This window comes from Phytophthora sojae (genome assembly GCF_000149755.1).
Source record: "Phytophthora sojae unplaced genomic scaffold PHYSOscaffold_3, whole genome shotgun sequence".
NCBI lineage: Eukaryota > Oomycota > Peronosporomycetes > Peronosporales > Peronosporaceae > Phytophthora > Phytophthora sojae.
In genome coordinates, this window is record NW_009258117.1 from 7,880,585 (window position 1) to 7,896,679 (window position 16,095).

At 56.3% G+C, this 16,095-nt stretch overlaps 8 protein-coding genes across 8 annotated transcripts in view; 3 read left to right on the forward strand and 5 right to left on the reverse strand.

Annotated features, from left to right (window-relative positions):
• Positions 1-2,517: 2,517 nt before the first annotated feature.
• PHYSODRAFT_371062 (hypothetical protein) lies at positions 2,518-2,760 on the reverse strand (the record flags this gene model as incomplete). Its single annotated transcript, XM_009526248.1, has 2 exons — positions 2,518-2,625; positions 2,689-2,760. Coding segments are annotated over 2 exons (180 nt in total), but the record flags the coding sequence as incomplete, so codon positions are not given.
• A 6,133-nt stretch (positions 2,761-8,893) lies between these two features.
• Positions 8,894-9,460, reverse strand: PHYSODRAFT_497541 (hypothetical protein; the record flags this gene model as incomplete). The annotated part of the gene is made up of 1 exon (XM_009526249.1): positions 8,894-9,460. One exon carries the CDS (start codon positions 9,458-9,460, stop codon positions 8,894-8,896), a length of 567 nt encoding a protein of 188 aa, XP_009524544.1.
• A 93-nt stretch (positions 9,461-9,553) lies between these two features.
• PHYSODRAFT_493654 (hypothetical protein) lies at positions 9,554-9,745 on the reverse strand (the record flags this gene model as incomplete). The annotated part of the gene is made up of 1 exon (XM_009527195.1): positions 9,554-9,745. A coding segment is annotated over one exon (192 nt), but the record flags the coding sequence as incomplete, so codon positions are not given.
• Positions 9,746-9,850: 105 nt separating this feature from the next.
• PHYSODRAFT_410664 (hypothetical protein) lies at positions 9,851-10,132 on the reverse strand (the record flags this gene model as incomplete). Its single annotated transcript, XM_009526250.1, has 1 exon — positions 9,851-10,132. A coding segment is annotated over one exon (282 nt), but the record flags the coding sequence as incomplete, so codon positions are not given.
• A 306-nt stretch (positions 10,133-10,438) lies between these two features.
• Positions 10,439-10,840, reverse strand: PHYSODRAFT_329726 (hypothetical protein; the record flags this gene model as incomplete). Its single annotated transcript, XM_009526251.1, has 2 exons — positions 10,439-10,683; positions 10,744-10,840. 2 exons carry the CDS (start codon positions 10,838-10,840, stop codon positions 10,439-10,441), a joined length of 342 nt encoding a protein of 113 aa, XP_009524546.1.
• A 920-nt stretch (positions 10,841-11,760) lies between these two features.
• PHYSODRAFT_490882 (ABCG transporter ABC superfamily) lies at positions 11,761-13,617 on the forward strand (the record flags this gene model as incomplete). Its single annotated transcript, XM_009526252.1, has 1 exon — positions 11,761-13,617. The coding sequence occupies one exon, from the start codon at positions 11,761-11,763 to the stop codon at positions 13,615-13,617; it is 1,857 nt and encodes a 618-aa protein (XP_009524547.1).
• A 132-nt stretch (positions 13,618-13,749) lies between these two features.
• Positions 13,750-14,878, forward strand: PHYSODRAFT_313860 (hypothetical protein; the record flags this gene model as incomplete). The annotated part of the gene is made up of 2 exons (XM_009526253.1): positions 13,750-14,773; positions 14,868-14,878. 2 exons carry the CDS (start codon positions 13,750-13,752, stop codon positions 14,876-14,878), a joined length of 1,035 nt encoding a protein of 344 aa, XP_009524548.1.
• An 834-nt stretch (positions 14,879-15,712) lies between these two features.
• The window catches only part of PHYSODRAFT_406228 (hypothetical protein), a gene marked incomplete at both ends in the record, with an annotated part of 1,280 nt that continues 897 nt past the window's right edge, over positions 15,713-16,095 (forward strand). Inside the window, 2 exons of the mRNA XM_009526254.1 lie at positions 15,713-15,850; positions 15,935-16,093. Coding sequence (XP_009524549.1) covers positions 15,713-15,850; positions 15,935-16,093 — 297 coding nt within the window. The remainder of the gene's footprint in view (positions 15,851-15,934; positions 16,094-16,095) is intronic.

The following is a 16,095-nucleotide window of genomic DNA, read 5'->3' on the forward strand; positions in this document are numbered from 1 at the left end:
ATCAGCAGCGGCTACATTCGCACTTCCTCTGGTGGCTAGTTGTTTTGCCTGTTCCACGAGTGGACACGTCAAAATCTTGCGACCAGGCTTCCCGCACACATGGCAATGTATTTCACCACGATGGCCAGCGGCGGCAAAGGCTTGGCCGTTATTTTGCTGCTGCGGACGTCGATCCGAGTTGTCGTTGTTGTTTCGCTGGTTTCGCCAATGCTGATCATCATTGTGGCGGTTTCCGCTGCGGTGGCCATGTGAATTCGGGTTCCGGCGGTCAGCATGACGGTATTTGCGTTCATCTCGCTTCGCACCACATCTGCGCCCGTCACCTTTCAGCTTGTATAGTAGTCGCTTCATGCGATCGGTTTCCGCAACGTAATCGCTTGCGTCGTCGGGCACTGAAGACAACGGCGTGGGCGCTAACTCGGGGCATGCATTGTTTCCGAACACCTCCATGACCATCTTGGTCTGATCACCTTCCATGAGGCTCTCGATGAAGTTCAAGTATCCCAGGTAGTCATGCCACGTATCGCCTTCACGCTTGTTACACTGCATCTTCGTGCTGAGTTTGAGTTGGCTTAGTTTACAGCTAAACTCTGCACGCATCGCGCGCTTCACATCTGAGTACGGCATGCTGTCACCATTATGACGGCGCTGCCACTCTGAGTTCTTCTTGTGATAGTACCTAGACGCTTTCCCCTCGAGGAAGTTGACAATCACCGATGCCTTGATGTCGTCGGTCCAGGTGGATCCGTTCACGAGCTCCTCCGTCCTTATTGCATGCTCGAACTCGTGGATGAAATTCTCGAAGCCAGGTCCTAACTGTGATGGGGCACACAGCACTTCTTAACAGAGGAAGCAGGAGTATACAAACTCCAAGTGAACAGCCGTTCACGTGTCCCTGGTCTGAAGGGGACGACTTGACTTGAAAAGCGGTAGATCTAAGACTGAATGTATTTATAGGTTGGTACAGATTTGGCCTGCATACAAATCCTAACTTCCCTATAGTTTGTGTCATACAAAATGTATCTGTTGGCTCTGAGGCCACTTGGGTCACTATCCAGGGGAGTGACCGATGTAGCCATCCCGGAATAGTGACAGCGTCACTATTCCATGTAACTCCGTTACATCCTCCCCCACTTAGATTCGATCTTATCGACCAATCAGAGCGAGGTTACGCCGGCGACTCACATTTCACTCGTAAAGTCGAAATCCATCGACAACGGCGCGAGCTCTGGCGCCTCGGCTCCCGGGCCTCACAGAGCAACTGGCGCATCGCCGAGCAAGCCGCAGGGTCTCCACGTCGACCGGAAGCATGCCTCCCAAGCGCAGTGCGCGCAGTGCGAAAGCACCTCTGAAACCGCGGGCCGTAGGGCCGAAGACCAGGGCGGCCAAGGCCAAGGACGAGTCGTCCGCGCTGATGGAGGCCACGAAGGCGGCCGAGGAGGTGGTGCGCTCTCGTAGCAGCACGCCGGAGAGTGGTCGTCAGGCCAGGGCTCGGAGCAAGTCTCCTGACGCCGCGCAAGGCAAGGAGGAGAGTCCTCGGGGCCATAAAAGCCCGGCTCGCGACTGGGAAGCCGCCGTCTTTGACTGCACGATGGTCCAGTACTCCGGTGAGAGTTCACCCGACGACGAGAACGTCTCGGAGGGCAGCACGCACGCTGCCGAAGGCACGGAGCTGGCGGCAGGCGACATGACCAACGCCTCGGCCGACGCAAAGGCTTCGTCAGAGAAGGAGGCGGAGGACGCCGAGGGTCTCGTCCCATATCGCAACAGCCTTCGGGCAGTCTGCCTGGAGCTGCTCAACGGGCTCCCACGAGTTATCCGACTCAGGGTAACCCCTCCACTTCACGAGCAGCTGGCGCTTGCCATGGGGCCGCCGCTCCCGGACGACTCGTTCCACGTGGTAGTGGATCTGCCCATTACGATCAAGGAGGGCCGGCGTTGGCTTCGCACGGCCATGGTTACGAGCCTGAGGCGACGCAGCCGTATGCTGGGGCCCCGAGTCAGGTGGTGGCCCTGCAGCAAGAGGAGATTCGTCTTCTCCGGGACCGTGTGTACGTCCTCGAGATCGCACTTGGCGTCGGTCTTGGTGGCGAGGCTGCCGTTCGTGCTGGTCAGCCTGGTGCCGTGGAGCGGCTCCGTGAGGATGTTGCCCAGCTCTATCAAGAAACGCGCAGTCTCCATGGCCGTGTGGATCGTCGAGCCGACCTGTCGTCTTACGACTCGCTGCGAAACCAGCTCGGTGGCATTTGGGCCGAGCTTCATGGCCACGCGCCGTATCCGGAGCAGCAGTAGCCCCACTCGTATCAGGCCCAGTTTGGCCAGGGCTCGTACGGGGCCCCTGCGTATGCTGCTCCGATGCACGCCGCGCCGTCTTACGACCAGCGCGCGTATCAGGCGCCTTACCGCGACCCGACGCCGCACTTCGAGGAGCTGCGCTCTTCTCCACCGGGCCACCCACCGCTTCCTGCGGGGCAGCCAGAGCCAGAGGGTCATGATACCTCTTAAGACGACCCACGAAAACGTCGGGTGAGTCGTCATCGACTTGGGCAAGTCTATGGTGTACGCCGCGCCATGCCGGCTGAGGACCGTGAAGGGTCCAATGAAGCGGTGCTTCAGCTTGTTGCTCTCGACCGTGCTAACAGTGTTTAGCGGTAGGTTTCTAGTATCTAGGATAACTAAATCCCCAACCTTAAACACGTTCATGTTTCCGCTTCCATTTCGGTCAGAGTACTCCTTCTGTTTATCTTGGGCTTGCGCCATGGTGTTTCGCACCCTGCTGATTATGTTCAGTCTGTCTTCGGCAAACGAGGACAGTTGCTTCCGCAAGGTGGCTGGACTCACGTCCGAGACTTGGGAGGAAAAGGCTTTCCGAGCCTCTCCCCCACTTAGGACCGAAGCCCCGGTACTGCCTCGTAATGTGAGCGGCACCTGAGGGTGGCGCAACCCGTTCAGATAAAGGGCGTAAAGCCCGTCGATGCATGTACCGCATTGTTGAGTGCGAACTCAACCATGGGCAAGCGATCAGCCCAAGAGCGGGGCATCTCCGCGCAGATACTGCGGAGCGTGTCTTCGAGCACGCGATTGACGCGCTCCGTCTGGCCATCCGTCTGCGGGTGGTCCGCCGTCGACATCGACAGTCGTGTGCCGAGAAGGCGAAACAGCGTCTGCCAGAACGTAGCGGTGAACCGCGGGTCTCGATCAGAGACAATGGTCTCGGGCAGACCGTGGTGTCGGAAGACACAGTCCATGAACAGGCGAGCGACCTCGTCGCCAGTGACGGTGTCACGAACTGGAGCAAAGTGGACCATCTTGCTCAGACGGCACACGAAGGCAACAACACCAGTGTTGCCACGGTCATCGGCCGGAAGTCCGAAGACAAAGTCGAGACTCATCGACTTCCAGCAGTCCGCTGGGACCGGCAGGCTCTGCAATGGTGCCAAGGCGTGACCGGCAGGCTTCACGCGCTGGCACGTCTCGCACGTACGGACGTAGGTGGCGACCCACTTGTATACATGTGACGCCACCAAAACATCTGCGAGACAGACGCGTACGTCTTCTCACGGCCGAGATGGCCACTGGATGCAGCGTCGTGCGCCTCCATCAGGATGTCGTACTTGAGATCCTCGTCGTTGGGCACGACAATACGGGGAGGATCCTCGGGCTCGACACTATAGTGGAGCAAACCATCAGCCCACTCATAGCGGTGCAGCCTTGCATGTTGTCGGGGCGTTAGCCACTCGGCCTTGGCTTCCGAGCCAGCGGCCAAGAACCGCACAAGAGGTCCGCGACTGGCATCGTCTCGGTACCCCAGCCTGATGCGATCATACAGATCCGTCGTGACCCGACTAATATGAGCAAGCTCGTAGTAGGGTCGGCGCGACAGCGCGTCGGCAAGCACGTTCAACTTGCTCGGCTTGTACCCGACACAGAAGTTGTATTCCGCGAAGAATGACAGCCAACGCGCCATCCGCTGTGAGAGATGCGGCGTGTTGACGGCAGTCCACAAGGACGCGTGGTCTGTATAAACGACAAAGGGCGTCGAGCCCAGGAGGTGCACTCGGAACTTGACAAGAGCGTACTTCATGGCAAGTAGCTCCTTGTCGTGGACTGGATAGTTCCGTTCGGATGCCTTGAGCTGCCTGGACTGGAACGAGATGACCCGTTCGCGGCCTTCATCGTCGGCCTGCATAGCGCACAGCCAATTGCGTAGTCAGACGCATCACAGACTACGCTGAAAGGCTTCGTCTCGTCCGGCAATGCCAGGACTGGCGCGCGCTGTAAGCTCGCTTTGATGTCGTTAAAAGCATCTTGATGGCGACGCTCCCAGCGCCAGTCGACATCCTTCTTCAGGAGATCCGACAAAGCCGGTGCCAGCTCGGCGTAGCCTGCACTATACTTGTGCAGGTAGTTGGCGAGGCCCAACCACTGTCGTAGGTCCTTCTGCGACCGAGGTGGCGGCCAAGCCGCGATGGTTTTCACCTTCTCCGGGTCCGCCCAGACCCCGACGCTGCTGACGAAGCAGCCCAGGATCTTGATCTCCTCAGCTGCGAACACACACTTGTCGATGTTGGCGTACAGCTTGTTCGCCCGCATGAACGAACACACGTCGAAGGTGCTGGAGATGCACCTCCATGGCCGTCTGGCCTGCCTCGGCACGGCTGTGGGCGAAGATGTCGTCAAAGTACGTCTGTGTGAACGCACGCAAAGGTCGGAACAGTTGTGTGACCAAGCGATTGAACGTTGCCGGGGCGTTAGAAAGCCCCTGAGGCATGACCAGCCACTCCCAGAGCATACCGCTCGGCGTGCTCACAGCCGTGAGTGGGACGTCGCTCTCGCGCATCAGGATCTGGTAGTATCCGTCCACCAGGTCCAGCGCGCTATACAGCGTGCAGCCGACCCTGTTGCTGAGCAACACGTCCTTGCGCGGGATCGGTGTCTGCGCAGGCACTGTCGCGCTGCCCAGCTTGTTATAAGCATGAACCAGACGCCACTTTCAATTCGGTTTGCGAACACAGAAGGTAGGCGTCGAGTGCGGGGGCTTCGACTCCCGCACCATGCCTGCCTTCGCCTTGGCGGCAAAGAAGGCATCAATGACTTCACACTGCTCCCGGGGAAGAGGCCATTGCCTCGTGACACAGTACTTCGTGCCCGGCACGAGATCGATCTCGTGCCTGATTCCCCTGTCCGGAGGGAGATTGGACGGTGGATCCTTGGACACCACGTCCTCAAACTCCTTCACCAAGGGGTACACCGGGTCCCGGGGGTTCTTAAGAATCTCAGAGCCCATGCGCGACGCGCGCTGTCTCTGGAACTCCTCCAGGACTGCCTGGTCCATGACCGAGGACGAGTTCAACTCGGCCGACGTGGACTGCGGTCGGAGGAGAACCAACTGTGCGATCTCCCCGGCCTTTAGCTCGGCCAAGAAGTCCTCCATGGCGAGCTCCTCAAGGTTCAGTAACTCTGAAACCTCGGGCAGAGCTGTAAGCTCGACAGCTCCTGTCTTGACCCGACGACCGGTCACGCCGTCGAAGATGGGATAACACTCTTCGGCGGCTGGAGCCTTGGCTGGAGGCTCGGAGTCGCTGGCGACTGGCGTCGTCGGCCACACGACTAGGCCCGGCTTACGACGTGACCCTCGGGTGTCTTCGTCTCGTGGCGCCGCCTTGACGGCACCACCGATCTTCTCGATCTTGTGCGGAACTACGTTACCCGCCTTGTCCTTGAGCGGAACTTGGTTACCCGCCTTGCTGGGTGGAACTATGTTACCCACCTCGCCGTGTGGAACTTGGTTACCCACACCAGGAGCGCTTCCAGCGACTCCCGCATCAGTTATCGTCTGAGTGACCTCCTGTGGAACTATGTTACCCACATCGGAAGCGCCTGCAGTGCCTTCCTCATCCGTTACGGTCTGAGTGACCTCGCGTGGAACTTGGTTACCCACGCCACAGCCCTTGCTGCCTGCGGTACTTCGTTACCCGCGTGTGGACCTACGTTACCCACCTGGTAGGTGCTGTCCGGCACCTCCACTCTCAGGCCTTGTCCGGCCCGGTCGGAGTCGTCGTCAGTCTCGACGGACCCCAAGAACTCATTAGACGCTGCTGCGCCCTGGCGGCCTTCGCGGGCGCCCCAGCTGCTGCCAGAGGTGGGAACATGACTCACCAAAGCTCTGTCAGAGCGTGGGGGACGGTTGGCCCCGATGGCCTTGCCGCGCCAGTCGATCCAAGGCTCGTGTTTCTCCAGCCACGGCATGCCAAGGATCAAGTCGTACTTGTCCATGTCTAGGACCAAGAACGGCTCCGTGCTGTCGAAGTCCTCGAACTTGACAGTGAGGTCCATGTGGACCCGAGGTACTTCTACCACCGTACCGTCGGCCAGTCTTACCGAGACCAGCCCGTTGCCTTTGCTGCCTCGTAGCGCATCGGCGTACTTGTCGCGATAGCGTGCGACAGTCTGGCGGCGCGCAAAGTTCTTGGACGCCCCAGAGTCGATCAAGATTCTCAAGGGATGATCGTATCCCGGTACACTCGCGTGCACCACAAGCAGCCCACCGCTGCCCTTCTCCGCTTCGAGAGTACAGAGACTCTCAGGGGCTAAGTCCCCATGGCGTGCGCCACCCCCACGCCCCTCATGAAGACTTAGTGTTTCTCCAGTTGGGCGCCCCGCCCCTACTGGTGTCCGGCGTTTCCCTGGTTCCTGGGGCGCGGCTTCTGCCAGCGACCCCTAGAGCCAAAGGGCTTCGAAGAGAACTTCTTCTTCAGTCCTCCCGCGGGACAAGCACGTTTCATGTGCCCAAGCTTGCCACAGCCGTAGCAGCGAATGTCGCTCTGCTCGGCCATGCCCAGATCCATGGGAACCGGCCCGTTGATCGCTCCATTGCCGGAGTTATCATTAGGCGCACCGCCAGAGGCAGGGTTGCTCTGCCATACCGTGGCTGGGGTACGAGCCTGCTTGTGGCTGTACTCCTCCTGGAGGGCGATCTGAATCGCCTCCTCCATAGTGTTTCCTTGCACACGGAACAGTTGCGTGCGGGCAGGTCCGACACGCAGACCGTCCATGAACACGGTCACCTTGATGTGTTCAGGCAGGGGGTTCCCCACCAAAGAGGCAGTGAGCACTCGCATCTCCTGGATGTACTCATGCAGCTCGCGCCTTCCTTGTTTGCAGGCGAGGAAGCGCGAACGCTGGCGGTACTCGTAGTTCGCCGGAAAAAACGCGGCCCGCAGCTGCTCGCACAGCTGGGACCATGATGCGAAGCATCCAAGCGTCGTCGCTTCGCGCGTATACGCCCAACTCTTAGCGCGACCACTAAGGTTGGAGAGCGCAAAGGCGACACGGAGTCGCTCGTCCGAGACGAGAGCCGCGTCCACCGCGAGTTCAACCTCTCGAACCCAGAAGTGAAGGTTTTCTCCTTCCTTCCCTTCGAAGGGGTGAACCTTCACCAGGGGCTTCGGTTGCACCGGCTTCGGCGCGGCCGCAGTGGCCTGCAGCCCTTGAACGTGGACGATGAGCCCTCGCTCGTAGGTGTCGAACGCGTTGATACGCTCAACCTGCTCAGCCGGCGTCGCCGCCGCTAAGCTACCCAGGGCATCTGTCCCAAAGATGCCTGCCATCTTACGAACGGACTCGTACTGCGAGTCGTTCAGATGGGGACACTCCGTACGATCCATCTTGGCTCACTCGATGAGACCACAGAGGATTCAGGTAGTCCAATCTACCCGCGTAGGCGTAGGATTGACTACAAGTGCTTCCAAGTGTAATGGGGCACACAGCACTTCTTAACAGAGGAAGCAGGAGTATACAAACTCCAAGTGAACAGCCGTTCACGTGTCCCTGGTCTGAAGGGGACGACTTGACTTGAAAAGCGGTAGATCTAAGACTGAATGTATTTATAGGTTGGTACAGATTTGGCCTGCATACAAATCCTAACTTCCCTATAGTTTGTGTCATACAAAATGATTCTTGAACGGATTTTGCAGGACACTACCAGGACACAGAAAAGTGCTTTATTTGTCCAATCAAATTCCGAGTACCGATGAGATTCGGCCAATTACATTCATTGCGACTCTTGCCGTCTATGCTTGTCGGCAACACGATGCAGGCGGACTACCGTGACCCAGCTTAGTTGACCTCGACGGCGCTTTCTCGCGCGGGTAGTGCTGAGAGAGACTTCGATACTTGCAGCGCACGCTGCGTACACGCTGATGGCCTCCGACACTGTCTGGCCAGCTCGAAGTAAGTTTCTATCTGCTGCATACGTCTCGATTTTATTCATCAGATACCGGGCATCACTGAGGCGCTTCTAGCTGTTTCTACTTGGCATGTCCGCGCCTTCCAGAAGCCGAAGAGGGGGTAGACGCTTCTCAACATTCCCGCAGCGCCATAGCACCCAAAGATGCGCGGCAGAGCACTCAGGAAAAACGAAGTCAGGGGGGACCCGACGAAATCTCCCAGCCCAAAAGAAGGTAGGCAGAGCTGTTCGCTTGTCATCTGGATCCTGCTCGATGTCTTGCTGTACTTCTGACACGTTGTGCTGGCTAACTAGATCATGAACACCGGCTTCTTCAAGGCACTTCCGTAGAGCGTCATGAAGCCCGTCGAACGTGACAGTTCCAGCGCCGATAGCACGCTCTTCCAGCTCATGAATAATATCCTTCACAATTTCGCGGCGGGATTCCTCAATCTTTTCGATAGTTGCCTTGCAGTGCTCTCATTTGGCCTAAAATGGATACATGAGGCGGAAGGCCCGTTGCTTTGAGCTGTGTTTTAGGCCCGGCGTATCCACACTGTACACGTGAGCTCAAATTCCCGAGAAGCTCTGGATCCTGAAATAATGCCGTCTCGAAAAGAGGGTGGCGAGGAGGGAGGTGCGTTCTGATGTACGGCGTGTGATACACTAATGACGCGAGGCAAAACTCTCCAACAAACAGTAAATGTTCGGGTATCGCTTGAAATACCATTGTAACACCAAGTTTACCCATTCATCTTGCTCCACAAAATGTGGCGGTAGAATTGTGAACTCGTGACTACCCGATGGAAGACCAGCAACCGTTCTGCCGACATACATATCTCCAGCAGCCTCGTAGCGTAAGTAGGTATTCTGAACACCGCCAAGAGACCACCCAGCACGCAAATGAACCGCGGTTGATGACGGACAAGCTGTCGACCCTGACGCACAGTACGTTGCAGCACCTTTGCGCATCAAATGAGTCCCCAAATCGTTAGAATTGACCCCTCGTCGTTTAAGCTCTGCAGCAACCTTCTCATCCACTAGCAAACGTTGCAGACATTTCCGAAATCGATCATACTGGTCCGACCCAGGGAACAGGCGGTTATCCGTGTCAAAAGAAGTTGTCGCCCAGTAAATTGCAAGCGCCAATACAGGGCAGATACTCGGTTGTAATGGGTTGGCATATACATGCCGCGGGTCTCGCGGACGGTCACCACTCTGATCGTTTTTCATATGAGCAAAATATACTCTTAGCGAGTCTCCACGCCACTCAATGTGTGAGTGCCTTACACCAAATGCGTTCGCGGAGCGACACATTAAATTCCACGATAAAATCAGGTACGTCCGGGAAAAAATGGCGTCAACTCCTGGTAGCGCAAGCAAATGGTCGCAGAGAAATTCATACAATTCAAATGACAGAGGATCCTTCCCCACTTTCACGTTCCCTTCGCCCCGCGCTTGCGTTGTAGCCAACTGTCGTTTCAACCCTTTGAAGAACTGGCGCAACTCGTTTTCCATGAGAGGCCCCATTAAACGGCCGTAGTCTCTGTAGAGATTGAACAACCCAGCGCGATGGGTGTTCAGAGCCGAGTAGCTGAGGGATGAACCATCTTGCTTTCGAAGCGTGAGAAGCCACGTTTCAAAAGCTTCTGCGTCCAAATTATCAAATAGTATGGGATGGTCGTCGTTTCTTCTGGTGATCAGGGGTTTAATACGCCGCCGCAATTGCTTCTCGGAGAGTCCCGTCACGTCGCCGATACGGCCTGCAAATGCGTCCGGAATGAGGTTTTGATGGCTCAGAAGAAGCCACGAGATGAAGCGACAGTAGGAGTTGACGTAGGCAGCCCGAGAGCTCGGGGCGACTGTATTTTCTCGAATTTGCTCTGCTTGGCGCCTCAGTTCATCGAGTCCGCTGGGTTGTGGGGATCCATCGCTAATCGACTTATGTAGTGGACAAGCTGTCCTGTAAAAGAACAAAAGAATGGCTTTGCTTACCCTCTACCACTAATACTGGGTTTTGTATAGGATTTAAAGCCGGAAGATTTCGACTTGGAAAATACAGGACTTTCGTTCCTGCGCTAAGGCCCGTATATGTGCTAGATGTCCTGCAAATTCAGGAGAATGTCTGAGGCCACTTGGGTCACTATCCAGGGAAGTGACCGATGTAGCCATCATGGAATAGTGACAGGGTCACTATTCCATGTAACCCCGTTACACTAACCCAGGGTAAACCTCGTTTCCCTTGAAGTTCGAGCAGCGTACGTCCTTGATTTTAGGCTTCTTCGGTGATGGAGGTGCGGTTTCCATGCTAGTATCCGACATGGAGGGGGCACGGGGCGCTCGCGTCGCGAGCTGCTTCTTCAGTTCTGCCAGCTCGGACTGCAGTCGAACGATGAGCTGGAGCTGGTCGTCCTGCTCCATTGTCTCTTGGTCCGAAGGGTCGAAGTGCAGGTCGTCTGGCAGTCCTAGGCGAATATTCCTTCCGTCTTAGTGGTCTTCGTCAGCCTCGTTAGCACCTCGTGCCTCCGAGTATTCTTCAAGGTCTTCGTGGTCGCCTCGCGAGTCTTCGAAGTCTTCACTGGTCGCTGCAGAAGGCGAGCCAGTTGGGCTCATAACCTGCGTTGATCCTGCGCGGGTTGCTCCTTGTAGGGTGCCTCGCACCTGGTGTATTGCAGAATGAGTTAGGTTGGATGATGCTAGGATGTCTGTGCTAGGCTAATATGCATCGGTAGTTTCGTGTTGTGTAGCTGGAGGGGTCGTTGTGGTCGTCGCAGGCCGTTATCGTCGCCACTGCACTCATCGCAGGTGGCGCCAGCTCTTGCGTTCTCCAACATTCTGTAAGTCGGCCTGCCTACATTTTCGTAATTCTCTTAAGAGCTGACCGGTGTCTTTTACATTCTGTAGCGGCGAACCTGATCGTGATGTATCACTTGCCCAATCGGGTTTACTAATCTCAAATTTACAGCATGGACGAGGAAAAGCTGCGCCAAACGATCGGGAACGTCATGCTGTACTGTTTCCTGCAGCTCGTGTCACTGGTTACCTTGTTTATCGTGTTATGGCACCGACTTCAAATTTCAGGACTCCGTCAATTGGCGTTTGTGCTGGAAAAGCAAGGAGAGCAAGTACAGACGAAGCTAATTTTCTGGGTCTTTTACAACGTGCAAGCTACGCTACAACATTTTGGTAAGATTTCGGGCTATTTCCTGTACGCTTTGCTCTAGCTGACGTCATTGCGATGCAGCATCCGATTACACATTCAAATTTGCGTGGCTGAACAGCTCACCAACATGATTTTAGGCGGTGGATCAATAGTACTTTGGCTGTATCAGGGGCTCAACACCATACAAGCTGCCCGTTTTGTCAGATATCGAAAGCCCGCACGGATGTTGATTTTCGTTAACCTAGTGGCGGCTGAAGTCTCGCTACCTTATGCGTCCATAGATAGCCAAAGCGGCCTAATTGGATGCCGGGCCCTTCCAACTAAAGATGTTGCCCTTACACATCGCTCACAGCTCATTTTACCCTCGGCCATGCCATCGCAAGTTTCACCAACGAGCTCTTGCTACGAGCAATATACGCTCTCAACGCGCTCCAACGACCACGTCTCAGTCGAAGCGAGCGCCTCATTTGCCGGCAAAGCAGCGCTGGCGAAACGAAATCCGTGTATATTGAGCTGGAAAGGCTTATCCTACTCGGTCAGCACCAAGAAGAAGACTCCCAAGTGTCCTGACGGCAAGAAAGACATCCTCTTTGAGGTCACGGGACGATGTGCACCAGGAGAGCTCACGGCCATTATGGGGCCGTCCGGGTCTGGCAAGACCACGCTGCTCGACATCTTGGCCGATCGCATCTGCTCCGGCACTATCAAAGGGGACATCTTGCTCAATGGAGAATCAAGGAATACTAAAATGTTTCGAGCCGTGTCGAGTTATGTGGCTCAGGAAGATTCACTGTTGGGCTCATTCACAGTGTTGGAGACGCTGGAGATGGCGGCCAGGTTGACGATGCCCAGCGGTATTCCAAGTCTCACTACAGCCAAGCGCGTACAGAGAGTTATCGACGATATGGGCCTTCGAGTGTGTGAGAACACGATGGTGGGGGATCTTTTCCACAAGGGGATCTCCGGCGGCCAGAAACGCCGACTCAGCATTGGGATTGAGATGCTGTCGGACCCGTCGATAATTCTTCTGGATGAACCAACGTCTGGCCTCGACTCTGCGTCGACGTTCAACGTGATCAAGCTCGTCTCGCGCTTGAGTAAGGAAGGCAGGACGGTCATCTGCACAATCCACCAGCCTTCGTCGCTCGTGTATGAGATGTTCACGAACGTGGTGATCCTCACCGCTGGTCAGACCGTGTACTTCGGTCCACGCACGAAGACAATCAGCCACTTCTCGTCTTTAGGCTACCACTGCCCTCAATACCAAGACCCGGCCGAGTACTTCATCGATCTAGCGAACACGGACTTCGAGGGCCACGGAGATATCGTCCAGCTGATCAACGGATACGCGTCCAGCGCGGTCGCCGTCCGCATTCTCAGCGCCATCCGTAACGACTCGACAGGTGTTCACGCCATCAAGTCCACGATGTTGACGGCCGCGTCGCCATTTCAGCAATTTCTTGTGCTGCTGCACCGAAACCTGGTCAACAACTTCCGCAACCCTGGAATCTACTGGATCCGACTGGTGACATACACGACCCTCTCCTTCATGGCCGGGACCATGTTCCTGTCCTCGAATGAGAAGATCGTGGCCACCGATCTCGTGCTGCTCATCACGTACGTCAACATCTACCTGGTCTTCATGTCCATCGCTGTGTTGCCCTTCTTCATCGAGCAACGCGCTGTGTTTCTGCGGGAACGGACCAACAGTGGCCTGAATGTGGCCAGCTACGTGGTGGCCAACTTTCTCGGCGCATTGCCCGGTTTATTTCTCATCGCTCTGAGCTCCAGTCTTCTCATTGTGTATTTGGCCGGGCTGAGATCCTTCGGCGTGTTCCTCTTCGTGGTGTTCCTCTCGCTTGTCATAGCCGAGAACCTCATGCACCTCATTTCCGCTGTCGTGCCGGAATTCATCATCGGCATGGCCTTGGGCGCTGCGATTTTCGGGTGTTTTATCTTGGTCATGGGACTTTTTGCGCCGGGCCCCGCCATCCCCGACTACTGGCGCTGGATGCATCGACTGGGGTTTCTCTCCTGCAGCTTCGAGGCGCTGATCTTCAACCAATTCGGTGAGGATTTGACTCCTGCCGGGCTGGCCGTGCGGGCCAAGTTCATCCCGGGCGAAGTGCACGTCGGCCACGACATGGCCGTGCTGGCCGGTAACGCGGCCGCCTTCGATCTGCTCTTCGCCGCCATCCTGTACAAGTTCCACACCGGCCGTCGATAGTTGAAGTGACCATTCTCAAAATCCACCAATCACATCGCTCCAATGTCAAATTCAAACAAAAAATACCGCGAAACAGTTCCCTCCAAAATTCAATTTGGACCGAAAACGGCCGGGCCGCAGTGTATAATGGCCATGGCGGGGCGTCGGCCGAGCGTGGACCAGGTCGAGGCGCAGGCGCTGGAGGCCGCCGCGGGGCTGCGCTCCGCGGGCGCCAAGCTCGTGTGCATCGACTTCGACGCCACGTTCGTGGCCGTGCACACGGGCGGCCGCTGGACGCGCTCGGCCGCCGAGCTGCGCGTGCACGTGCGCCGCTTCTTCCTGCTGCTGGTGCCGCTGCTGTGCGAGGCCGACGTGAGCGTGGCCATCGTGACGTTCAGCCCGCAGGTGGCGCTCATCCGCGACGTGCTGTGCCTGAGCTTCGCGGCCTCCGTGGCCGAGCAGCTCGTGGTGCGCGGCGACGACCGGTCCTGGACGCTGGCCCACGCGCAGACCACGGACTTCGCGCCGCTGTGGCAGACGGACGGCCGCCACTTGGACCGCAAGTTCAAGCTACCCTTCGTGATCTCGGCCGCGCTCGAGGTGCAGCGCCGACGCGGGGCTGTCGTCTGCAATCGAGACACTGTGCTCATCGATGACGATGCCGTCAACATCCGGGTGGCCAACGACAGCGGCGTCGTGGGCGTCTACTTCGACCCGCAGCAAGAGGACGTGGAAGAGTTCTGCAGGAGCATCAGGAAGCTGCGAGCCGCGGGGAAGGAACAGGAGAAGCAGAAGGAGCCGGAGCCTGCGCCCACGCCGTTGAGAACGCCCAGTAAAAAGCCCCGGTCCGGGGCTGGTGGTGTCAAGTTGGTGGCCAAGGAGCACAGGTTCCTGGCCACTGGCACAGGCAGTGGCAGTGGGGCCAGGAGGCGACTGGGTATTGGGCCCGGCAGTGGAGGCGCCCGCACCTCGACGTTCAACATGTGCACGCCGTCGCCGGTCATGAAGTTGAAGTGCAGCGTGGACATGGGCCGACCGAGGTCCAAGCGCGCGTCCAGGATTATGAGAAACTATAGGAAAGAGATGGAGGCGGCTTTGCCCGTGGTGGCCGAGACAGCGACGTCCACGTTTTCAGTCGAGGTGCCGACGACGCCGAAGAAGCAGCGAGAAGCCCTGCGTGATACTCGTGAGCCGCAGACGTCTCCAGTTGTATACAAGATGTAGGCGACGAAAAATGGACGAGACGAACAGGATGTAGATAGACGAACCAGTAGGTATGTAGTGAGCGCTAATGAGCGTATTCAAAAAACAGCGTCGAAAACGAATGCAGCCATGTAGTGAGATGATTAATCGACGATGGTTAAACCAAAATACGTTTGTAGGTCCACTCCAATGCAATGTAGTTGTTGGTACTACAGTACACTCGCGAGCAACCTATATTCTGTTGTCAAACCTGTTGTTCTGCTCAACACTACTTCTAAAAACTCTCGTAAATACTCAGTGTAGGACTAAGAAATCAAACGACCGAAGCTTAAAGCTTTTGGAAGCAGCAAGCTGCCATTTCCCCATACGACCAGCAATTTTAACGATATCTGCGATAGCGCTAACTTCCACCATCAGGTATTGCAATATGTTGACCCTTTTATTGTGAAACAACAACACGGTCTCGACCCTAATCAATATTTTTTGGGAGAGCCCTGCCTTCAGAACGAAATTCGTGCTAACAAGCTAAAAAGGATGTTAGACGACAGCTACAAATGTTGTGTGTGTGATATTTTAATGTTTTCCCGTAGTTTAGATCTACTTTCGGTTCGATTTCGGAAAAGACCCATTATATGCACGAGGCCCACCGCCTTTTAACCAAACCACGGCACGGGGGTCGTCTGGAATTGTGAAACTGATTCCAGGTAGTCCGCACAAAAGCAACCGCTCGCGCATGCTCTGGTAGGGGTTTATCGGAGATGCCGGGGCCGCTAGGCCCCGGCGGCTCCGATCCGATTGGTTGCAGCTCCGATCTCCGACTCCGCCCGACTAAAATATCTTAAGTTAGCCAAAAGTCGCTGAAGTGAATAGAGTGGGGAGTGAACAGTAAGCCAGCACAACGTTCGAGCTCGCAATGGACGCTGAAGAGTGCAGACGGCGAGTGCAAGAAGCGAAGTCGCAGCGTGCTTTCCCGCCAAGTGTACTGTACCCGGAGCTAACGAGCTGGAAAGACGACATGGCCCCTCTCTCAAAGTTGTTTTCCCGGCCGATTGTTGTGTGGGTCCCTGAGTGTTTGAATGGGGGCAACGCTGAGTGTGCTTCTCCTGGTTGTTACTGCTCGCCACGTGTAAAGGAGTACGTACACCGTACGGTCGATCTTGTTGACGCGAAGTGCGACTTGCTTTACGTGCGGTACGAATGCGCCGTTTCTACAGGAACTTGTTTTACTACAATATCACCAGCATATTTGCAGAAGCACTTGGAGTTTCTGCTTCACTTCCCTTTTGTTTTGTCGGT